Source organism: Epinephelus fuscoguttatus, linkage group LG23, assembly GCF_011397635.1.
Source record: "Epinephelus fuscoguttatus linkage group LG23, E.fuscoguttatus.final_Chr_v1".
NCBI lineage: Eukaryota > Metazoa > Chordata > Actinopteri > Perciformes > Serranidae > Epinephelus > Epinephelus fuscoguttatus.
The window spans coordinates 36,660,197-36,686,340 of NC_064774.1; the positions used below are offsets into that span (position 1 = coordinate 36,660,197).

Here is a 26,144-nt window from a genome sequence, read left to right on the forward strand (position 1 = left end):
GTCATCTTGGGAGAAGTGAGCACTACAGACCCGATGGTCTGCAAGGCGCAGTGTCTGGACAGGAGTGTTAGCATCCATTTGTAGCACAACTAGCCACAACTTCAGCATCTCGCCGTCCGACAAAGGTAGCCTGTGAAAGCTGTACGGGGTGTTGCGCGACATCCTGTTCTTACGTTCGGGAAAAAGGCCCGTTTATTTGAGCACTCCAAAAACTCCAGTAACACTCCAGGGGGTAGCACGTAAAAGACTCCGTCCTCTGACTCTTCTAGCGTAACACACACTTCACACACACATACTCATTTACATTACCAAGCAGGGACAACTTCCGCCTTTCTACTCCAACACTGACTGACAGCTGACTCCACTCATTCACACTCACCACTGCCCCAGGGCCGCTACCATATGCTATTTACAGAGATAGCACTGGCAATCTGAACCAGTCAGTGGCAAAAAAAGCACTTTTATACGGGACGCATTTGCCCCCATTACCGTTTTAGCTCGTCTCACGTTTTCTAGAACGAGTGGTACCCATGAATCATACGCACACATACACATGGGGAAATAGAGCCCAGGTTGAAAAAAAGGACAGGGGAATGATAAACACAAACTTGACTAATAACTGGGAGAAGCAGAGCGGCTGAGAGACCCGACAGATTGGAGTCTCAACATGATATCTTGTATATGGGGACACTACAGTTGCTATATTTAGGATTTCTTGGTGTTGCGTGTGCACATACACATAATAAGGGACCTTGTTAGCACATCATCACCACACACAGCCTGCAGTGCAAGCCATACACTGCTCTATCCCAATTGGACCCTCACTGATCCCCATCATGCAGTAATTTACTCAGCACTGCTGCCACTTTTGACTGCAGGAGTCAGTGAATAAAGCAGGGCTGAGGGCTGGCTTTATTTGTCTCAAAAACAAATAGGTCTACTGTTACACAAGAAATATAATGCAATTTTTAAATGATGTATCAAAGCACAAATTTTGCCATTTAGATCATTCCATCAACCAACTTCCGTCGGATTACAAATTACATTTCCTGGTGGTGCAGTGGGCAGATCTTCCTTTTCCTGTTTTTACTGGTTAGAACAACCGCTATTGTGACCAGATTCTATAAGCTGTAGCTAGGCAGTATTGTGACACAGAAAAAAATGTCTCATTTATCATATATTAATATATACTTACAACATATGCTACCACAATTACTTTTATTATTAGTGTTATTATATTATTACTAAAATTAGTGTTATTATAGCTATTATAATTACTGTCTGCCCTGCATCTCTCTCTGGCTCTGTCTCTCTCTGTCTCTCTCTGTCTCAATTTCTCTCTCTGTCTCTGTCTCTCTTTATGTATAATTTTGTCAAATGGATTACTGCAATTTATTATGTTGATTTGTTCTGTACATCTATTGCACATCTATCAGTCCTGGAAGAGGGATCCCTCCTCAGTTGCTCCTCCTGAGGTTTCTACCATTCCCCTTCAACAACACCTTCCCCAAGTCTCTTCTTCAAGTTTAAAAATCCTGTAATCCTGTAGTTTAAAAAACTGTAGGCTTGTAAATACTGAAGTCATGTGATGATGATTTCTCTTTTTCAAACATATATCAGCTAAAGGAATGACCTAACGGTGTCAGGTAACTGTCTCTGTTAAGGCCTGAGTACAGCTGGACACCAAAAAGACTGGTGACTCCAGAGAAAGTTCAAAACAGGAGGGTGCAGGGGGCTGTCAACCACAGGTTTGATGAGAGAAACATGAAAGACGGGGTGTACCATGAGTGCAGCGGGGAGTTTCAGTCGGACGGCACTGGGGTTCACTATGCGTTAGGAATAGGAAGGACTTAGGAATGTACTGGAATCCGTCTGGAGAGGGAGATCTCATGAAGAGAGCCAAACTTGTTGGCCCACTTGGTAATCTGGAGCAGGTGTCCGGTGGCGATTGGCAATCTGCTGGTTCCGGGCTGATGTCCTTTCAAAAGCAGCGCAGGCTTCCCACCAGACCCGGTGTGCTCGGCGGAAATGGGCTTGGACTGATGGAACCACCACTTCAGTCTCCTGGCTGGGAAACAGAGGGGGTTGGAAGCATGGCGAAATGTCTCCACTGGAGGACTGGACATCTTGCGGATGGTGGCATGTATAATCGACCCGGGGGACATCCTTCTGGATCTGTGTCTTCCTGGTGGGCCTCCTGGATGAGCTGTTCCACCTCCCACCTGGCAGCTCTGACCACACAGGCTGAGGGTAAGACGGTCTCAGTTGTGGCTTTCTCTTCCCTGGGAGCAAACTGCCGGGAGATTGCGTTAGGCTTGATGTTTCGGGGGCCCGGTCAGAAGGTTAGGGTGATGTTAAATCTCCCCACGAACAGGGACCACCAAGGCGGGAGTTCAGCCTCCAGGCTGAACGGAGGTATGACAGGTTTTTGTGATCAGTCCAGATGATGAAGGGATGGGAGGGTCCTTCCAACCAGTGCCACCACTCTTAGAGTGCCATAACCACAACCAGCAACTCTCGGTTCCCCACGTCATAGTTTCTCTCAGCTTGGGTCAGGCAGCGGGAGAAGAACGCACAGGGGTGGAGTTTCTTGTCCGCAGGCGAGTATTGGGAGAGGACGGCCCCCACTCCTGAGTCTGAGGCGTCCACCTCAACAACAAACTGCAATTCAGGATCTGGGTGGACCAAAACAGGTGCATTAACAAACCTTGTTTTCAGTTTATCAAATGCTGCCTCAACAGCAGGTGACCATTCAAAGGATCTCTTTACTGAGGTTAACTGGGTGAGGGGAGCAGTTATGCGACTGTAGTCACGAACAAACCTTCTATAGAGGTTAGCAAAACCTAGGGACCTCTGTAGTGTTTTTCTTGTCGCCGGAACTGGCCACTCTGTGACTGCTTTGACCTTCTCTGGGTCTGGCTTCAACTGCCCCTTCTCAACCAGAGCACCTAGGAAAGATACTGTTGAAACATGAAATTCACATTTTCTGCCTTCACATACAGTCTGTTTTCAAGGAGTCTTTGCAAAATTAGCCTTGCTAGTTCTTCAAAACGTTTCGAGAAAATCAAGCTATCATCCAAATATACAAAAACAAATCTTTTTAGCATGTTTCTTAGTGTGTTGTTTACAAATGTTTGAAAAACAGCAGGAGCATTAGTCAGACCAAAAGGCATCACAAAATACCCGGGTGTGTGTTAAAGGGTTTTCCACTCATCACCTTCACGGATCCTGACTAAGTGGTAGGCATTTCTTAAGTCCAGTTTGGAGAACATGGTATTGTTGTGGAGTGGACTGAAGGCTAAGTCAGCGAGGGGGAGAGGGTATTTAATTTTGACAGTGATGTCGTAAACCCCAGTGTAATCTATACAGGGTCATAATGTCTTGTCTTTCTTTTCAACAAAGAAAAACACAGCTCCTAAGAGAGAAGAAGAGGGTCAGATGAGGCCTGCGGCAAGGGAATCAGTGATGTTTGTCTCCATAGCTTCTTTTTCAGGTATTGAGAGGTTATAAAGTCCTCTGGTAGGGAGTGATGAACCTGGAGCAAATCTATGGAGCAGTCATAGTGTTGGTGTGGTGGTAGCAAAAGGGGTCTGTCTCTTTTACAGATGATATTCTCTGGGGACATTAATCAGGTCAATGTTCTCAGGTGGCGCAGGTGTTCGGGGAGTTTGTGTTGGAACAGCTGAAAACAGGCAATGTTGATGGCAGTGATCACTCCAGTTGTGGTTAGTATTTGTAGACCAGTCTATGTGACGATTGTGAATTTTTAACCAGGGTAACCCGAGCACTATGGTAGTTAAGGGAAATGAAATGACAAAAAGTTCTAGATGTTCATGGTGGTTGCCAGACAAGGTGAGTTTCGGGGGGGAGTCTTGTGTGTTACACGCTCGATTAATTTGCCATCTATGGCCTGAACTGTCTTTGGGTCACAAGTTCATACACAGGGAGTTCATGGAGTTTTACTTATTCAGAGTCAGTGAAATTGTTGAAATCAGCTCCTGAGTCAATCAATACCTGGACAGGCAGGTATTGGCTCACGCAGCATCTCCCTGCCTGATGATGAGCGTGGCCTTTTGGCACGTCTGGACAATGGGCAAGGTAATGACCTTTCTGACCGCAGTAGATGCAGAGACGGTTCCTCAGTCATTGCTGTGTTTCCTAGGGGGACAGCTTGGCCCCGGCACAGCTGCATAGATTCATTGGGGACCGTCGGAGTCAAATGAACGGTGTCCGATCCGGTAATGCTGGAGCTTGGAGTCGAGGGCATGGCAGAGGGAGAGGTTATGGGATGGGACCTCTGCCACAGGGCTCTTTCCCTGCGTCGTTCCCTCAGCCTGTCGTCTAGTCTAATAGCTAAGTTAATTAGCTCCTCCAGATTAGTGGTCTCATATCGAGCAGCTAACTCGTCTTTTATCTCCTCTGACAGACCTTTAAGGAAAACCTCCTGGAGGGCAGAATCATTCCATCCACTTTCAACTGCTAATATGCAGAATTCTAAAGCAAACTGAGACACAGGTTGAGAACCTTGTTTTAGTCGGAGAAACTGACTCGTGGCTTCTCTCCCTTTAACGGGATGATCAAAAAGTTTTCTCTTCTCTTGTGTGAATTGAGTGTAGTCAGAGCATAACCTCGGGGTGTGGGTGGAGATAGCTACTGCCAAGGCTGAGGCTTGATCAGTAAGTAGACTCATTATGAATGTGAGTTTGGATTGGTCTGTGGCGTAAGTGAGTGGCTGTTGGCCTAACACTAATGAGCACTGATGTAAAAACTGTGCACATTTCCCTAGATTACCTGAGTACCTGGCATGTGTGGGGATGTAGGGCTCCCGGAGCAGCAAAGGAGGTGTCACAGCAGGTTCTGGAACTGATGGCGGTAGAGGTGGGGGGTCCCTGGGAGAGGTTAGGGTGGAGAGATGGGTGGCGATGGTGTCCATCCTTCCACAGAGCTGCACCACGCTGGTGGCTAGTTGCTGCAGATTTGAGATTACAAGCTTCAAGGTGGAGTCGTGTTGACCCACCATGGCACCCTGGCTTGCTAAAGCTTGCTTAAAACATCCTGTCTCCACTGGGTCCATGATGGCCAGATAATTCTGTTATGGCTTGAGTACAGCTGAACCCAGAAAGGCTGGAGACTCCCGAGAAAGTTCAAAAAAAGTTTTATTTTGCCTCTCCAGAGACGCACACAAAAAGAAAAAATACACAAACACAAACTGTTACTACAGGCCGTGGCTGCTTGGGGCTGACTGACGTCTTCGCTGAAGAACACTGATGGCACGAGCAAACTCCGAGGCAGTGGCACACTGAATAAACACAGGAGGGAAAAAGGCGAAGATCAGAGCAGAGCACAAGGACCAAACACTGGAGAAAAATAGTCACCAGAGAAACTGAAGAAGAGCATGAACTGGCACTACCAAACGCGACAGAATTATTTGGCGAGATGGTGGAGACAGGACTGGGCTTTCATGGAGATGTGAGTGATTGTGAGATGGGCATCAGGTGTGCCTCGCAGCGATCAGCCTGAAAGTAGGCCAGCCACGCCCCCAAGTCACCGCTTGTGGACTAACCAATGCATTTGGCAAATGCTATCTCAGGTAACACTGGTTAACTGGTTAAAATTCCCCAAATCAAATAAAGACATCCAGGACCGGTTTCCTCACAGACTGGGTGTGCTAATCATAACCCGTTACCTAAGAAAATAATGTTGCAAATTGATAATGTGCTCTGTAGAAGTAATGCTAGGTTACTAGAAATAACACTAGGTTACTACTGTACCTACTAGTAAGCTGGTCGGCCAGGCATGCTAACCCTTGCAGATCATGCTACAGCTGATCCAGTTTTTCATTTTATTTCTTTTAAATTATTTTAGTTTTAGAAAAGCGATAAAAGAAGACACCTCTCTCCAAACACTTTAAAGTTTTTTGTTGACAAGTTTGGGGTTTAGTAAATGGTTAATTCCATGGGAGAGTGTTGGTGTTTGTAATAAAGTCACTACTAACTCTAGTGCAAGGTTGTTTTGGAAACAGTGAAGTGACTTTCATCAAAGTGGTAATTGTGAACACTGCCTGTTTCCTCACAGGTTTAGTATTGATGAAGGACGGACGTGGACCATTCACAACTTCACCAGCACCTCTGTGTTTGTCGATGGACTCCTGAGCGAGCCAGGAGATGAGACCCTGGTTATGACGTAAGTGAAATCACAATTTCAAAAGGAAAAGTGTTCAATTTCAGGACTGCTGTCAAACTAATAAAATAAAACTCTTATTAGGTTCAGCTGAATTCATCATTATTGAGTCATATTGAGTTTAAAGTCTGTAGACTTTAAATTTGCTGTATCTCTCATCAACAGATCTGAGTGATGGAGTGAACGTAACTGTTGATATGCCATATGGTTTATAAAGATGTTTCTCCATCCATGTATGGCTCACTGTGGGAGTTCAAATGAGCCTTATGCATGTACAACCAGCTCCATAATTATCAAGATTATTGAGACAATGCATATGTTTGGCTTTTTAAATCATTTAACTCATAAGCATATTTCTTTTTTTGTATGTAGATACAGGTTTAGTTGTGAATATGTAAAGAGTTTTATGCATCTAGCCACAGGTCAAGGGGAGCATTGGAGCAGCAGCAAAAGGCTTCTTTTAATGAAAAGTTTTGTGTCTACCTGTTTATGCGACTACTACTATTTGTTGTAGCCCAGTTTATTTTGGTGTGATTGTGACTTTAAAATTATTATTATTACAAGCAATTTTCATGGACTCCTTTGGGCCATGTAAATCAGTATCTTTTGTTCCCCCTTCCTACGCCTTTAAGATGTATATCGTGGCCAACAGGCCTCCGCCATCTACAAAGTTTCATCCTTTTAAAGGTGCAATGCTACAACCTCATTTGTTGCCTCATTTGTTTCTGTGTGAAATTTTTGACTCATCCCTCTGGTGTCATCTATTGGCTATTCCATCATATAAAAACACTGATGGAATTACTGTATGATGGCAGTTATGTTTACAATGTTTGAAACAGATGAATCTATTTTCAGAAGTATAAATAAGCTTTAAGAAGGTCAAACAGGGCAGAGCTGCCTGCCTATACAGTTCTCTCCCATCACAACAATTCCCTCTCGATCTGTTCAAGCAGGGTGCCCATTTTCATGATGCTACACAGTGTCTCATATCAAGAGTGCATGACTGTCTCATTTCTGATTTCCTGGAAAGATGTCCTCAATCTTCACCTCCAGAAGGTCTGATTACTATTACAGGAGAGGTTGATGGGAAAGGAGGCCTGTAGATACCCTCTGCCCTCCCTCCATGTCTCACTTTTCTCCAATCTGACATTTTATTTCTGTGGTTCTGCTCTGTATGTGTTCACTCTGTGTTTCTGTCTCATTTTCTTTTGTAGTCTCTTTGCTGGGCTCCACCAAGCTTAGACCAGTACATCTGTGCGCATTGTGCAGGTTCTTTTAGTACCCAGTCATGCACTCTTGATATGAGGCATTGTTAGATTGATTGCACATACTATAGAGATAATTGGTAGTCGGCCAACACAACTTATTTATCGGAATTAAGCCCTTTGTCTGTCAGTCATTTAAGCCCTTTTAATCCAGAGTGGAATATCATAACAGTTATATTTGTTTTTGCACAGACATTTATAATCCCCATGAATCTGAAGGACTAGTGACCCCTTTACTTTTCATCTAGCACAACTAATTGACTTAAACATTCCATTTGTCCATGACTTCAGTGTATGGCAAAGATAGTCTACAAACAAATGTTGAATTCTAGTCCCAACTTTACTTAAATTAAATTAAATTCACTTCATAATTTCATAGTATTAACATGACAGCATGCTAAATGTTACATACTTTACATTTTCACAAGCAAACTGTGAGCTTGTTTATTATGCTAACAAACTAAAAAACAAATGTCTACTTTTAAACATCAGCATGTTAACATCTCTCAGTAGGCCAAAGGTTACCATGTGAAAGAATAATTTCAGATTTTTTTCAAATCCATCTTAAAACAATTCTTACATCCTATTAAGTGCATTAAAAGAGTTATTGGTTGTTGTAATCATTTGTGCTCTGCAAATTAGCTCTGAAGCAAAGCTGTCATAACACAACTACAGTGTAAGAAATGGATGTGAAAGTCCACAGTTTCCAAAAAAAGCATTTTAAGAGGAAGCTAATATGAGCTTTCACTAGGAAGCTAACTTGAGCAGGTATTTCTGTCCCAGTAATCACAAGTGGGTTTGAAGCAGAGGTTCTCCTCTGTCCTCTAAACTACATGAAGCTACTGCACAAGACCGTGAGACATCGGCACCGCCTTCATGTGTGTTCATGTGCTTTCGCTGGTCTCGTGCGCAAGCATGCACACGTGAGCTCGGTGTACACAGAAGCAGTTAGAGCTACAGGCTACAATGAGGCTAAAAACAGAGTTTGAAAGACATTTTTCCAAACAACTCTTTATGTCGGGGCTTCAGGACACTTGGATCACTACGCACGAGCAGTATGGAAATATTCTGTTGTTTCAAGAGTCAGCCCTGACAATTCAAAAATCAAAATTAGTAGCCTGAATATTGGCACCGAATGTTCACTATCAGCAGCTTCTGAAATTGTTGATGTAAGCTTCAAGATTTCTATCTTGTAAGAAATATCATCTCTCCCTCTGTCTCTCTCCATATTTTTTTTTTTCCCAAATCTCTTCATCAGTACGCTGGAGTGAGACTTGTCACAGCATCTCAGACTCCAGGCCTTTGCCTGGAGATAAGGCCAGCTAATCTGCTGAGAAGGGCAAAGAGATGGCCACACACACACACACACACACGCACACACACAAGGAGCTAGTTACACACAAGGAGAGACTTGAAAACTCAGGTTCACTCACAATTATCTGCCATGTACCAAACACACCCACACATACACACACACACACACACACACACACACTCATAAATGTTTGAAATTCTTTATTAGGAATAACCCCTTGAGATGTGCCATCTCATTTACAAGGAGGTGCTATAACGACTATATACAATAAATTGATAAATAATTCAAAAAGATAAATAAATACAAGACCAAGACAAAACATAAAAGAGACAGGAGACAAGACAAAACAAACAAAACAACAATGGATATCAAATACCGTTGCACATATGCAATATGCTAAATGATTTGATAATCACAATATACAAGGGATATCTGGAATTCAAATTCAAACCTGAACATGAAAATGTCTTTCATTGGTCATATATCAAGTATCAGTAACATTGAGAACATACAGTTGAGGAAAAAATGTTTAGAAATTGCAGCTGTAATTGTAAGAGTGTTATTGTCATGGACATGTGCAAATGACTCTGTAGTGGGAGGACAGCGTATTTTTGAATAGCTGAAAAGATGATATGGACCGAATGTTAACACGTAAATTATTCCAATCACATGGCGCTTTAAACATAAAAGCTTTTTTACCTACTGACCTAGAGACTGCGGGAACAGAAAAAAACAGCTGTGCCGAGTGTCTTAATTGATAATCAGAGGAGAAAGGAACCATAAATTCTCTGAGATAATAAGGGTAATCAAAATGAATACACTTAAAGACAAACTGAAGCCAATGGTGCTGTCTTCTTATAGTAGGGGCAGGCCAATTCAGAGCATCATACATTACGAAGTGATGAGTTGTGAAAGGACAGCCAAGAACAAATCTACAAAGTCTATTGTAAGATACAGTGAGAGAAAGAAGATTTGTGCTGGATGCTGCCTGATACACAACATCAGCATAGTCCAGAATTGGTAAAACAAGTTGCAAAGCAAGTGTCTTTCGAACAGTGAATGAAAACAGTTCTTGGACCGGTAAAGAACAACAATAACATCAGTTCATTTTCTTTACAATATGATTGATGTTACATTTAAATGAAAGTTCAGAGTCAAGCCACAGGCCCAGGAACTTGGTGTGCTCAGCTTTTTGCAGAAGTGTACCATTAAAACATGTAATAACACAGGATGAATATGCTTTAGATTTGGATTTGATGTTATACGGAGTACCAAAAATCATAGTGAGATTTAGTTTTTTTAAGAAGTAATTTATTATTTAAGAGCCATTGCTGTAAAGCATTAAAATCAGACTGCAGTGCAGATTCAGTTTGTCTTACATTAGTCCTGAACGTATATATTAGTGTATCATCTGCATAAAGCTGAACACGACAATCTGTGCAAATGGAGGGAAGATCGTTAAGAAAAACTGAAAAAAGAAGTGGACCAAGAGTTGAACCATGAGGCACACCACCTTGCTGGACTAACATATTCGATTTACATCCATTTATCATAACACATTGTTTTCTATTGTGGAGATAACAAGTGAACCAAAGCAGAGCATCACGGGACAGACCAACCAAAAAAAGTTTGACTAAGAGAAGGTAATGATCAACGAGATCAAAGGCTTTGGTCAAATCAATGAAAATTGCCGCTGTTAGTTTACCATCATTTGATGCAGAAAAAAATGTCATTTGTAACTTTCAGCAGAGCAGTAGTTGTGGAGTGATTTGAACGAAAACCAGATTGAAAAGGTGACAAGATGTTGTACTTATTGAGATAATGTGATAATTGATCATATATTAGTTTTTCAAAAACTTTAGCAACAGATCAAATAATTGAGATAGGTCTATAATTATTGGGTTCAAGAGGATCACCAGCTTTATGCAGGAGAGTGATGCGTGAACATTTCCATATAGCAGGAATTTCATAAGTAGAGACATGTTAAATAAATCACAAAGAGGGTACATAAGTATGTGGGATGAAAGTTTTAAAATTCTAGTTTCAACGCCATCAAATCCAGGACCACTGCTCATTTTTAAATTATTGATGGCACAGTGAACCTCAACAGGTGTAATTTTCTTAAAGGAGAAATTATAATTTGGTAGAGCATTGTTGGACTCGCTACTAGAACAGGGATCCGGGACTGAGGCAGAGCAGACCGAGGAGAAATGTTCATTAAAGACTTGGGCAACTAGTGATGGATCTTGAATTGTGAAGGTGAAGGTGAAGGTGAAGTTTTATCAGACATATTAGTTATATTTTTAATTTTCTTCCAGAATTGTTTTGGATTTTTAAAATTTTGTGCGGGATTCTCTGTAGTAATTACATTTGGCATTTCTCGTCATGACTTTACTTTTGTTCCTCAATTGCCTGTATATTTCCCAGTCAGCCAGATCCCTGGACTGGCGAAAAGTAGCCCATGCGCTATCTCGCTTTTTAAAAATACGTATCAATACTCTCAATGGGCTCATCCTGCAAATGCTGATGTTTGAGAGAAAACCATGTCCTCTTATTCTGCCACTGAAAAAAAATTTCACTGTCCTAGTTCCTTGAACCATATGCTGTAGGATTAGGATTCTTTGAGGATCTCAATAGCTGAACATAAGATACTCCTGTGTTCCACACAAAACATTAAAATATGTTTGCCGCACAAGTCTTAACAGCATAAAACATCCCTCTGTCCTTGGACCCTCACAGCAGATAAGGAAAAAAACCCCTAACCCCTAACCCTGACCCTGACCCTGACCCAGACAAAAAAAATCTGCTTCATGATTAAAAAGAACGTTGTAGAGTAGAAATGAATTGAGTGGAGTGCCTGATGAACAGGAACAAGGGGCATACAGAACTAACTTAAGCACTAACCAAGAGGGGCCCATGACAGCGCAGTTACCCAGATCTAACAGGATTGTGTTCAATGGTGTACCTCGCCTTGAGAGCCCTGTGAGCACTATGCTGACCTTGTAACTGAAGCGGCTACTAGTAGGCTGGAAAGCTGAGGTGGGACTAATCGAGGTAGGCTACAGAGACTGGAAGGATGTGTCCAGTACAGCTGAGAGGTGCAGTCATTGGCTATGGCTGATGAGAAAGGATCCCGTCTGGGCCCCTAGGTGACCACAGAGGAGCCAACCTTCTGACACACACCCAGGCCTGATCAGCCTGTGGTGGGCCTCCCTCAAAAGAAGGTGTCTTGTGATGAAGGCCAAAACACTCAATGATGTTGAGGTGCAAAACTGATGATGTGTCAGAGAGTTGAAACACCTATGCTCTGTCATGAAGCATGCTGAAAGTCCTAACTGATGAATCACAGCAACTGAAACTAAATCAACACCATTGCCTTAATAGACCCTGGGTCTCACAGACATTTTAACATTTTCAGTAAGGCCAGAGGTGTTGCCATACTTATCAAAGAGAATGTGCAGTATAGCCCCTCCACCATACTTGACCCATTAGGAAGATTTGTGATTTTGTCCAGTATTCTGATGCTTTCTGAAAATAAGTCCTGTGGACTGATGAAGTCACAATAGAACTTTTTGGACACAATGAGCAAAGGTATGTTTGGAGAAAAAAAAAGTGCAGAAATCCATGAGAACACCTGTCCAACTATTAACATAGGGGTGGACCAATCATGATTAGGGCTTGTGTTGCAGCCAGTTGCACGGTGAACATTTCACAGGGAGAGGGAGGAATGGATGCAGATAAATTTCAGCAAATTCTGGAAGCAAACATCATAGCATCTATGAAAAAGCTGAAGATGAAAAGAGGATGCCTTCTATAACAAGACAGTGATACTAAACACACCTCGAAATCCACAATGGGCTACCTCAAGAGGAGCAGGCTGAAGGTTTTGCCATGGCCCTCACAGTCCCTCAGTGTAAACACCATTAAAAATCTGTGGATAGACGTCAAAGGAGCAGTGCATGCATGACGGTCCGAGAATTTCATAGAACTAGAAGCCTTTTATATGGAAGAATGGGTAAAAATCTCTGGAACATCCCACCGCCTGCAGGAGAAGATAAAAGCTCTGGAGAGCTCCTTCAGCGACAGACTGATTCACCCAAAGTGTGTGAAGGAACACTATCACAGGTCCTTCCTGCCTGCTGCTGCCAGGCTACATAACCAGCACTGCTCCCAATAAATTGCACCATGGACACTTCGTGGACACTATGGGCACTTTATAAACACCATTATAAGCGTTCTGTCTCCTTGTTGCTGTTTTTTGCCCATACAGTCACTTGCACTAGATATGCTCTCTTTAATCCACTGCTCATTATTATCTACTTTTCATTATTATTATTATTATTATTATTATTATTATTTATCCCCGTTTCTTGTATTTTTGTACTTTCTTTTGCATGCCTAGTTTTTTTAAGTTTTAAATTTTGAAATTTTTAATATGAGTCTTTCTCCTTGACTGCTGTAACACTGGAATTTCTCAATTGTGGGATCAATAAAGGTGTATCTTATCTTAACAAGAACTGAAGGGCTCTGAAAGACGATACTTGCCAACGAGGGGGCTCCTAAGTACTGACCATGTAGGGTGGCTAAACTTTTGCGTCGGGCTCTTACTTTTTTGCCATTTTGAAACTGGAAAAGATTGAAATAAAACAAGAAAAAATAATCTTGCTTAAAATAAATGTGTCATTTTTAGCATTTTGCCTTTTGGAAATCAGGTCACCTTTTACTTGCTTAGCTATTCACAGTAAACCAAATTTTGACTTGGGTGCCCAAGCTTTTGCACGCAACTGTTTATATATAGACGCCACATTGACTGTGTCAGTCCATTGCAGTAACACATCAGTGGTGCTGCCATTTTGGAGGGAGCAAGACTAGTCTGCAAACAAATGCAAGTAAACAGCAGAGCTGCGGTTTTGCTGGATAAAAGCACTGTAACGTTTATATTTGTCACGGATTGCAATGAGTGGTTTAACATTCGTGGGTTTATGACCTACGTATGGTAGGAAAATAGTTTTGTCTCCAGATAAATATAATCTTGATTTTTAGGCTAGTATATGTATGTGACAATAATAAACCGCTGACACATAGTACAGTGGAATAGCAGATAAATTGTGCACTTTTTAAAAAAGCATGAAACTTCTATCATAGTTAGTACATACCATAAGGTTTATTTAAAAATGTGGAGGGAAGTCAGATTTGACCTCTGAAGCCCGGGAGAGGTCAAATTCAAGATGGCCACCAGTAATTTGCTTAACTTTGCAACCAAACACAATAGAAAAACATTTAAGGTGTCATTTCCAACTAAGTTTAGAATGCCCATTCAGTTAGTGATACTTTTGAGATCAATGGAATTCAAGAAAATGCATTGAGGTCAAGGTCAAGGTAAAGATTTGCTTAAAAAAGTCAAAAACATTTATCCCTCTTTTTTTTTTTTTAAATGAACCCCAAAACATATTTCAATTACTTTTTACTCTCCTGTATTATTCAGTAATTAGTTATTATTTTCTGGGATGTGTGGTTATTTTTTCCTGCTAAGCACATCATTATCAGCAGATGGCCCTCTAGAGCATCAGTAGCTAATGCCAGTAGCGATGTAGTCAGTTGGCAACATGATGAGTAGGCTACAGAATGCACAAGTGACGAGACAGAGAGCACTTCTGACATAAATATCCTACCAGGTAAACTGACTGACTACGTACAGACAATGGCCACGTTTCCCCGCCCCCACTGTGAATAGTGTGAGCAAGTTGCCCCCTGAGGCGCCGGATGGTTTGCCAGAACCTCTTTGGAGCTGATCGATTGTCTTTCTCCATGGCCTCACCGAACTCCTCCCACGCCCGAGTTTTTGCCTCCGTGACTGCCGCTGCTGCGCTCCACTTGGCCCACCGGTACCCATCAGCTGCTTCCGGAGACCCACAGACCAACCATGCCCTGTAGGCCTCCTTCTTCAGCCTGACAGCTCCCCTCATCTCTGTGTCCACCAGCGGGTTCGGGGATTACCTCTGCGATTGGCCCGAGCAGCCTTGAGGCCGCAGCTAACAACCACTGCCTCGACAATGGCAGAGCAGAACAAGACCCATTCGGACTCAATGTCCCCCTCTGCCCTCAGGACGCAGTCAAAACTCTCCCGGAGGTGGGAGTTGAAGATCATCTTGACAGGTTCTTCCGCCAGGTGTTCCCAGCAGACCCTCACTGCTCGTTTGAGCCTGCCAGGTCTGCGCAGCGTCCTCCCCTGTCATCTGATCCAACTCACCACCAGGTGGTGATCAGTTGACAGCTCTGCTCCTCTCTTCACCCGAGTGTCCAGAACAATTAGCTGCAGGTCAAATGATATGACTACAAAGTCAATTATTGACCTGCGACCTACACTACCGCTCAAAAGTTTGGGATCACTTGCAAATTTCTTTGTTTTCCAAAGAAAAACACATTTTCATGCAATTGACAAACATTTTTTTCCCTTTCACAAACATTTTGATCCATTTCACAAACAATTAAAATTAATCAGATGATTTTGAAAGAATGATTTACATTTTTGCAAAGAGGCCTATTATCAGCAACTGTCAGTCCTCTGCATCAATCTCCTGGTATGGCTGCTAATTCAAGTTAATCATTTTATAAAGCTAACTGATCATTAGAAAACCCCTTTGCAGGTGTGTTGCACAGCTGAAAACCATTGTACTAATAAGGGAGCACAAAAGGGAACATGGCATTCTTTAGGTTGGTTTAGTATCTGAAGAATCAGCAGTTGTTTGTTTGTTGAGAGACTCAAAATGGCCAGAAAGAAAGAACTTCCTATAGAGACCCGTCAGTCTATTGTTCCTCAGAAAGGAAGGCTATTCAATGCGAGAAATTGCGAGGAAACTTAAAATCTCTTACCATGCTGTTAACTACTCCCTTAAGAGAGCAACACAAACTGGCTCTAACAAGGACAGAAAACGGAGTGGAGGCCCGATGCACAACTGTGCAAGAAGACAAATACCTGAGAGTGAGTAGTTTAAGACAAAGAGCTCACAGGTCCTCAACTGGCAGCTGCACTAAATAGTACCCGTCAAACACCGGTGTCAGTATCAACAGTGAAGAGGCGACTTCAGGATGCTGGACTTCATGGCAGAATTGCCAAGAAAAAGCCATATCTCAGACTGGCAAATAAAAAGAAAAGACTGAGATGGGCAAAAGAGCACAGGCATTGGACACTGGATGACTGGAAGAAGGTGTTGTGGACAGATGAGTCCAAGTTTGTGGTCTTCGGATCAAACAGAAGAACATTTGTGAGATGCAGAACAAATGAAAAGATGCAAGAACAGTGCTTAATACCATCAGTCAAGCATGGTGGAGGCAGCGTGATGGTCTGGGGGTGCTTTGGAGGTGGTAAAATAGGACATTTGTACAGAGTGGAAGGAACTTTGAGGAAGGAGGGCTATCACAAGATTTTGCAAAGACATGCCATACCCTGTGGACAGCACTTGATAGGGGCCAATTTCATCCTACAACAGGATAATGACTCAAAACACACCTCCAAAATGTGTCAGCAATATTTAAAGAGTAAGCAGTCAGCCAGAATTCTGACTGTAATGGAGTGGCCAGCACAGTCTCCGGATCTGAACCCCATTGAGCTGTTGTGGGAGCAGCTTGACCGTATGGTACGGAGGAAGACTCCGTCAAGCCAGTCCATCTTGTTGGATGCTCCAGGAAGCATGGGGTGAAATCTCATCTGATTACCTTGAAAAATTGACAGCTAGAATGCCTAAGGTCTGCCAGGCTGTAATTGCTGCAAAAGGTGGTTTTTTTGATGAAGGCAAAGTTTGAAGTACACATTCATCATTTCCATTACAATCATTATTTCTAACTCTGACAATGTCAGCATGTCATGTTCATTTGCCATACTGCCTATTCAGATTAATTTCATAGGTGTTTCCATGGGAAACAAGAAAATTGCCAAGTGATCCCAAACTTTTGAGCAGTAGTGTAGGCTGTCCTGGTGCCACGTGCACCGATGGACATCCTTATGCTCGAACATGGTGTTAGTTATGGCCAAACTGCAACCCGCACAGAAGTCCAATAACTGAACACCACTCGGGTATAGGTCGGGCAGGCCGTTCCTCCCAGTCATGCCCCTACAGGTCCTGCTGTCATTGCCCACGTGAGCGTTGAAGTCCCCAAGCAGAACAATGGAGTCCCCGGTCGGGGCACTGTCCAGCACCCGTCCCAGGGACTCCAAAAAGGGCGGGTACTCTGAACTGCTGTTCGGCAAATAAGCGCAGACAACAGTCAGGACCCATTCCCCGACCCGAAGGCGCAGGGAAGCAACCCTTTCGTCTACTGGGGTGAACCCCAACGTACATGCAGAGAGTCTGGGGGTTATCAGAAAGCCCACCCTGGCCCTCCACCTCTCATCCGGAGCAACTCCAGCAAAGGAGAGAGTCCAACCCCTCTCAAGGACTTGGGTTCCAGGGCCGGAACTAAGTGTCGAAGTGAGGCCGACTATATCTAGCCGGTAGCGCTCAACCTCTTCCACAAGCTCCGGCTCCTTCCCCGCCAGAGAGGAGACATTCCATGGCCCAAGAGCCAACTTCCGTAGCCGAGGATCGGCCCAGCCCCAACTGGGATTATCTAAGAATTAAAAACCCAATCTTGAATAAACTTTAAGTGAATTTGGGTATACTGTGCTGATCATACCTCTCCTGACTGCAGGACTTTGTCTTTAACTTTTGCTGAGTGCTATTAATAGTTTTTCTTTAAAAAAGTTTTGAGTAGGCCTACTTCTTCTACAGCTGCCAATAGCCTAACAACATTCCCAGTAAGAGAAAGGGTAGAAATAAAGCAATACAGTTTGTCACAAATCACTCAGTCTGGCTCTGCTAATAATAATGAAAGCACAGCTAAGAGTAGGGATGGGTACCGAAAACCTGGTTCTAAATTAGCCCTGGGCCAAATTATCACAGACCGTAGTACTGTAAGCTCTGATGGTATTAGTTATTTTATCGGTACTTTTACACATTTTGTTTTAATTCATTATCATCCTGCAGCCGCTCACCTGCGCTCTGTGCCAGGGCTGACCTCCTCCACACACATACACACCTACATGTCAAACGTAATCGGTGAACATCTGAGTGGCCACGGTGGAAACAAAGTGAAGATAACTTGAAAATTATTCGAGTCATTTCTGTAAATGTGAAAAAATCTTAGCGAGTAAGAAGCTAATAATTTATCAATACATGTGTTCAGCAAGCATGAACATGTAAACATGTAGACAGTGATATTCAATATGCTCTGTCCGCGGTCTCTCATTCACCATGTCTTGAATGGTGGTTTAGACAGCACGCTAATTTGGCTAATAAGAAATTGTACTAATAAACTACAATGACAGCTGTCTGTATGTAGACTAACTAAGTTTGACACTTATCTTAAAATTGGGCACATAGTTTTAAACTGAGCTGCTGGTTGACACAAACAGCCCCTCCTCTCTCTACCAGCGCTAATGTTACCTGCACACAGTGAATCATATTAGTAAAGACTGAGCAGGACAGAGGAAAGGAGGCCATAGGGCAGGAGGATAGGTGGACAGAGTACAGGAGGAAAGAGGACAGGATAAATGCTAAACTTCACTCAGTATTGTCATGTCAGGAATATTATCTATATAGTGACTTTGCTGTTGTAAAAATTGCTGTTTCAAGATTCAAGATTCAAGACCTTTGATTCTGCCTCAGTAGCAATAAAAGACAACAACAACAACAAACAACAATGACAACAACAAGGTTGACACACACACGTTTCTGCTCTAGAAACAACTATTTGTTTCATTTAAAATATTCAATAATCCTGTTCTGAATTTATTCCTTTTTAAATTAATAAATTTTCTAAAAAGCAATTATTTAAAAAAAAATGGATGTGTGCTGTGCCACATGTGAAAAGTGTTAATCACATGAGTCTCAGTCAGTGCATGGGAGTAAGCAGCCCTGAACATGATTGTTCAACTCTGTTGTCGCAGTGTTTTTGTTAAACTACCTGAGAGGGGAAAAAAAAACTCTACAAACTGAAGTGTGATGAATGATGAATGCACAAAGGCCAAGACCGTCCATGTCCAGTGTCAACTTGGACATCCATGACAGTGACAGTGAGAGTCTGTGTGTCTCTGCTTTTGTTTTTTACTTGGAGCCTGACGTTAGCCATGATAGCATAAGCTCACATTAGCTAAAATTAGTTAATGTTAGTACTTATTTCGGTGGACCTCTGCCAGTCCAGTGTATCGTCAGTTAAAAGTTAACATTAACCAGTCCGGTTTATGTTATGACTATGACTTTACGTGCTGACGTGCTGACGTATTGCGGTAAGCGAGTTGTGTCATTTCCGGTGTTTCTGTGACAGCGTCTCTGTACTGCTCTGGTGAATTCCACTTGCCTGCTTTCTCACCTCAGTTGCTTTAACGCTGCTTTTACGTCTACTTCAAGTCATAACCCACACTGGTTCTGTTTAAGCACCTATAGCTCTCCACGCTCTTAGCCTTGTTAGCTACATTAGCTTAGCCATGGCTTCTCCTTCTCCTGCTCTTTCTTGCCCGGTGTGTCAAATGTTCAGTTATGCCTCTGCCTCCTTTAGCGACAGTGGTAATTGTAACAAATGTAGCTTATTTGCTGCATTGGAGGCGAGGCTTAGTGAATTAGAAGCGCGGCTCCGCACCATGGAAAACCATTCAGCAGCTGCGGTAGTTAGCCAGTCCCCTGTAGCCGGTGCGGAGCCACACAGCATAGCCTTAGCCTCTGCTAACTGTCCTCCGGTAACTCCCGTTCAGCCGGGAGGTTGTGTCACGGTCCGCCAGAAGTACAGCTCCAAGCCGAAGCCCATGGCTCACCACCAGCCTGTTCACGTTTCCAACCGCTTTTCCCCACTCAGCGACACACCCGCTGAGGATAAAACTCTGGTTATTGGCAGCTCTATTCTGAGAAACGTGAAGTTAGCAACACCAGCGGCCATAGTCAAATGTATCCCTGGGGCCAGAGCGGGCGACATTGAATCAGATTTAAAGCTGCTGGCTAAAGCTAAACGTAGATTCAGTAAGATTGTTATTCACGTCGGCGGCAATGACACCCGGTTACGCCAATCGGAGGTCACTAAAATTAATATTGTTTCGTGTGAATACGCAAAACGATGTCGGACTCCGTAGTTTTCTCTGGACCCCTCCCAAATCTGACCAGTGATGACATGTTTAGCCGCATGTCATCATTTAATCGCTGGCTGTCCAGGTGGTGTCCAGCAAACGATGTGGGTTTCGTTAATAATTGGCAAACTTTCTGGGGAAAACCTGGTCTTATTAGGAGAACCCAGAGTTGAGACCAGGACTCGGAGACGCAGTCCTAAACGCCTCTCTGAGCTTCTAGTTCAGTTACCCAGCCATAGTTTTAATAGTTTTATACAAACGGTGTCTGTCCCCCGACCACCTAAATTATCTAAATCTAAAATTAAACAAAGAGGAGTTGTGCATAACAACCTCATAAAAATTAAAACCTCTTCTGTGACAGAAAGACAAAACAGGAGAATTAAATGCGGACTGTTGAATATCAGGTCTCTATCGTCTAAAGCAGTGTTAGTAAACGAATTAACATCAGATAATCATATTGATTTACTCAGTCTCACTGAAACCTGGCTGTGTCAAGATGAATATGTCAGTCTAAATGAGTCCACTCCTCCCAGTCATAATAATACCCACATTCCTCGAGGCAGCGGCCGAGGAGGGGGAGTTGCAGCCATTTTTAACTCTAGCCTGTTAATCAGTCCTAAACCTAAACTAGATTATAATTCATTTGAAAGCCTCGTTCTTAGTCTTTTACATCCGACCTGGAAAACCTCACAGCCACTTTTATTTGTTATAGTGTACCGTGCTCCTGGCCCGTATTCTGAATTTTTATCTGAATTCTCAGAGTTTTTATCCAGTTTAGTTCTTAAATCAGATAAAGTTATTATTGTAGGCGATTTTAACATTCATGTCGACGTTGATAATGACTCTCTGGCTACCGCGTTTATCTCATTATTAGACTCCATTGGCTTCAGTCAGGGTGTACATGAACCCACTCATTGTTTTAACCATACCCTCGATCTAGTTCTGACGTATGGAATTGAAATTGATAACCTAAAAGTCTTTCCACAGAATCCCTCGCTATCGGATCATTATCTGATTACTTTTGATTTCTTTTTACTCGATTACACGCCACTCAGCAACAGTTACTATACTAGATGTTTATCAGATAGTGCTGTCGCAAAACTTAAGGAAAAGATTACTTCGTCGTTAAATTCAATACCAATACCTTCAGTAACAGAGGTTTCCCGTGCCGACTTTAACCTCTCGGGAATTGATCATTTTGTTGATAGCACCGTAGGCTCGCTACGAACAACGCTCGACTCTGTAGCTCCTCTTAAAAAGAAGTTAAAAATGCAAAGAAAGTTCGCTCCTTGGTATAACTGTCAAACCCGTAAGTTAAAACAAATTTCGCGAAAATTTGAAAGGAATTGGCGATTAACCAAACTGGAAAGAATCTGTTTAATCTGGACAGACAGTCTCAAAACTTATAAGAGGGCCTCACATGCCCAGAGCAAACTATTACTCAGCTCTAATAGAAGACAATGAACAACCCCAGGATTTCTTTCTTTTCAGCACTGTAGCCAGGCTGACTGAGAGTCAAGCTCTATTGAGCCTTGTATTCCCTTAGCCCTTAGCAGTAATGATTTTATGAGCTTTTTTAATGACAAAATTCTAACTATTAGAGGCAAAATTCATGACCTCCTGCCCTTAGATAGTACCTATCTAACCTCAAACACAGTTGTAAAATCTAATATATATTTGGGTGCTTCTCCCCCAATTTCTCTTCAAGAATTATTTGCAGTAATTTCTTCATCTAAATCATCAACGTGTCTCTTAGACCCCATCCCAACTAGGCTACTTAAGGAGGTCTTTCCTTTAGTTAACACTCATATATTAGATATGATCAATATATCCTTATTACCAGGCTATGTACCACAGTCTTTTAAGATAGCTGTAATTAAACCTCTACTAAAAAAGCCCACCTGGATCAGAGGTGTTAGCCAATTATAGACCAATATCTAATCTTCCCTTTATGTCAAAGATCCTTGAGAAAGTAGTCGCAGAATAGCTGTGTGATTTTCTCCAGGATAATAATTTATTTGAGGAATTTCAGTCAGGATTTAGAGTGCATCATAGCACTGAGACAGCTCTAGTTAAAATTACAAATGACCTTCTGATTGCTTCAGACAAAGGACGTCTCTGTACTTGTTTTATTAGATCTTAGTGCGGCGTTTGACCATCAAATTCTGCTGCAGAGACTGGATCATAATTGGCTTAAAAGGTTCAGCACTAAGCTGGTTTAAATCTTATTTATCTGATCGTTTTCAATTTGTTGGCGTTCAATGAACCATCCTTACGTACTAAAGTTTGTTTTGGAGTTCCATGAGTTCTGTGCTCGGATCAATCCTGTTTACTCTATATATGCTTCCTTTAGGTAACATCATTAGAAATCACTCTATAAATTTCCATTGTTATGCGGATGATACTCAGTTGTATTTATCAATGAAGCCAGAAGAAAGCAATCAATTAACTAAACTCCATAATTGCCTTAAAGACATAAAAACTTGGATGAGCACCAATTTCCTGATGTTAAATTCAGACAAAACTGAAGTTATTGTTCTTGGCCCCAAACAACTCAGAGACTCTTTATCTGATGACATAGTTTCTCTAGATGGCATTGCTCTGGCCCCTGCTCTGGCCATTGCTCTGGCCCCTGCCACTACCGTAAGAAACCTTTGATCAAGATTTGTCTTTTAATTCTCATTTAAAGCAAACCTCACGGACTGCATTTTTTCATCTGCGTAATATTGCGAAAATTAGGCCTATCCTGACCCGAAAAGATGCAGAAAAATTGGTCCACACTTTTGTTACCTCAAGGCTGGATTACTGTAACTCTCTATTATCAGGTAGCTCTAGTAAGTCCTTAAAAACTCTCCAGCTAATTCAGAATGCAGCAGCACGTGTACTAACAGGAACTAATAAACGCGATCATATCTCTCCTGTTTTAGCTTCTCTGCACTGGCTCCCTGTAAAATCCAGAATTGAATTTAATATCCTACTGTTAACTTATAAAGCTCTAAATGGTCAAGCTCCGTCATATCTTAGAGAGCTCATAGTGCCATATTATCCCACCAGAACACTGCGCTCTGAGAACGCAGGGTTACTCGTGGTCCCTAAAATCTCCAAAAGTAGATCAGGAGCCAGAGCCTTTAGCTATCAGGCTCCTCTCCTGTGGAATCATCTTCCTGTTACGGTCTGGGAGGCAGACACCGTCTCCACATTTAAGACTAGACTTAAGACTTTCCTCTTTGATAAAGCTTATAGTTAGGGCTGGCTCAGGCTTGTCCTGTACCAGCCCTTAGTTAGGCTGACTTAGGCCTAGTCTGCCAGAGGACCCCTCTATAATACACCGGGCCCCTTCTCTCCTTCTCTCTCTCTCTCTCTCTCTCTCTCTCTCTCTCTCTCTCTCTCTCGTATCCTATTACTGCATCTTGCTAACCCGGCCATTCTGGATGTCACTAACTCGGCTTCTTCTCCGGAGCCTTTGTGCTCCACTGTCTCTCAGATTAACTCATATCACAGCGGTGCCTGGACAGCGTGACGTGTGTGGTTGTGCTGCTGCCGTGGTCCCGCCAGATGCCTCCTGCTGCTGCTGCCATCATTAGTCATTAGTCATACTTCTTCTGTTATTATACACATATGATTATTGTCACACATGTATACTGCCAGGTATTAATATATACTTTCAACATATTGTACCGCAGTAACCAGAACTATAACTATAATATTATTACTTTCATTAATGTTGTTGTAAGCTACTGTCATTACCTGCATCTCTCTCTCTCTCTCTCTCTCTCTCTCTCTCCCTGTGTCATATGGATTACTGTTAATTTATTATGCTGATCTGTTCTGTACGACATCTATTGCACGTCTGTCCGTCCTGGAAGAGGGATCCCTCCTCAGTTGCTCTTCCTGAGGTTTCTACCGTTTTTTTTCCCCGTTAAAGGGGTTCTTTTTTGGGGAGTTTTTCCTTATCCGCTGTGAGGGTCTTAAGGACAGAGGGATGTCGTATGCTGTAAAGCCCTGTGAGGCAAATTGTGATTTGTGATATTGGGCTTTATAAATAAAATTGATTGATTGATTTCATGGGGAAGGCGGGAAGGCCTTTTTTTGTTTTGTTTTTTTTAGGAACAGACTTGCTGTGCGTCTGCACAACTCCAATATTTTTTTAAAACACAATGGGTGCAAGTTGCAGAGTGATTCCAAAAACTTGTGGGCAACAGCACTCACAAAAGACAAAAAAGTCAAAATGTATAATTTAATAGGGCAACACACGGTCATAAGCATTTCAGCCTAAGCCTTCTTCACTGTATCAAACAGAGACAAAGACACTGAATGCCTGCTATATATACACATAAGTAAAGATCTAGCACCAATCACAATGCAAGGTATAATGAGAGGCAATAGAAACCATATGTGCTGCAGCTGCAACCAGTGACAGGCTGACACAGAACAATTGTCAAGACTGTTGCACCTGAATCAGTTCATAAATAGAAACATGCAAATACATTGAAACATAAGAACATACAAGTTATTCAGACTCAGACTAGTTGAATGGGAAAAGGGGAGAATTAAAGTCACTGAAAAGAGGCTGAAAAAAGGCTTTTAAGTCACGGGACATACAGTAACTCTGCTAGGGACTAAAAGAACCCAAGCTAAATAGTCTGAACCTAATACACACCAATATCAATACTCAAAAATGTAAAGTAGGAAAAGTTTAAAAATGATTACAGGGCTCCACTAATACATTGTATAAAATAGAAAGCCTTAATAATGGAGGGGACTGTTAAGGTAAAACAAGTCTCTAAAAAGAGCAAAGAGAATCTGCAGCTCCGACGATGCCTTTAATGAACAGGCTCATGAAATGTATGACCGTTTCAACAGTAGGGGTTATCATGATTCAGTGGTCCAATCCTGCTTTGATAAAGCTAAAAATGTTAATAGGAGTGGTTTATTATCCTTTAAACCTCCCCCAAGAAGGGACTAAAATTGGTTTTAGCCACCACCTTTTCTCCATTATCTTATGATATTAAGCAGGTTGTTTTGAAACACTGGCACATTTTAGCTGGTGATCCTCTCATAGGATATTCTTTCCAGGCCCCGCCTATCTTTGGACATACACGTGCCAGGAATATAAGAGACATTTTAGTCAAATCTGACTGTTACGTTCCACCTCAACATTTTCTTTCTCCTTCTAACCTTCTTGGTGGTAATTTTCCTTGTTTTAAGTGCCCAATGTAGCGCCATGATTAAAGGGGACATTTTTCTACATCCCCATATGGGCAAAAAGTTCCGCATAACAAACAGAATTACCTGCAAAAGCAAATATGTAGTGTATCTTCTTAAATGTCCATGTGCACTGGGTTATGTCGGTAAAACTAAGTGCGAATTGAAAATAAGGATTTCTGAGCATAAATGTAGCATCAGAAACAGAGATGAGAAATCCCCAGTGGCCGGACATTTTAATTCTGTTGCATGATGTCTGCACACTCACATTTCAGGGGATTGATATGATCCATCCAGAAGAGGTGGTGATAGAGACAAACTCTTATTGCAAAGAGAAGCTAAATGGATACATATCTTGCAAACTGAGAGTCCTCCCTGAGAGACTTTTTTTGTTACATTTGTATTCAACATTTTACAGTGGTTACATTTATCCTTGAAGCCCCTAATTTCCCCTTTTGTAATTTAAGGATCTCTCTTTTTTAGAGACTTGTTTTACCTTAACTGTCCCCTCCATTCTTAAGGCTTTCTGTTTTATACAATGGATTAGTGGAGCCCTGTAATCATTTTTAAACTTTTCCTACTTTACATTTTTGAGTATTGATATTGGTGTGTATTAGGTTCAGACTATTTAGCTCGGGTTCTTTTAGTCCCTAGTAGAGTTATGTCCCATGACTTAAAAGCCTTTTTTCAGCCTCTTTTCAGTGACTTTAATTCTCCCCTTTTCCCATTCAACTAGTCTGAGTCTGAATAACTAAATGTTCTTATGTTTCAATGTATTTGCATGTTTCTATTTATGAATTGATTCAGGTGCAACAGTCTTGACAATTGTTCTGTGCCAGCCTGTCATTGGCTGCAGCTGCAGCACATATGGTTTCTATTGCCTCTCATTATACCTTGCATTGTGATTGGTGCTAGAACTTTACCTATGTTTAAGTTTATAGTTAAGTTTATTTACTTTATTAATCCCCCTGAGAGGAAATTCAATGTTTTCACTCTTGCTTGTCAATTACACACAGGTCCAAAAGAC

The 26,144-nt window shown here is 42.1% G+C and overlaps 1 protein-coding gene across 3 annotated transcripts in view; it reads left to right on the forward strand.

Annotated features, from left to right (window-relative positions):
- The window catches only part of sorcs2 (sortilin-related VPS10 domain containing receptor 2), a 1,110,317-nt gene that overhangs the window by 1,044,266 nt on the left and 39,907 nt on the right, over positions 1 to 26,144 (forward strand). For all 3 annotated transcript variants that reach the window (XM_049568808.1, XM_049568804.1, XM_049568807.1), the window contains exon 14: positions 6,076 to 6,183. In XM_049568808.1, coding sequence (XP_049424765.1) covers positions 6,076 to 6,183 — 108 coding nt within the window. The remainder of the gene's footprint in view (positions 1 to 6,075; positions 6,184 to 26,144) is intronic.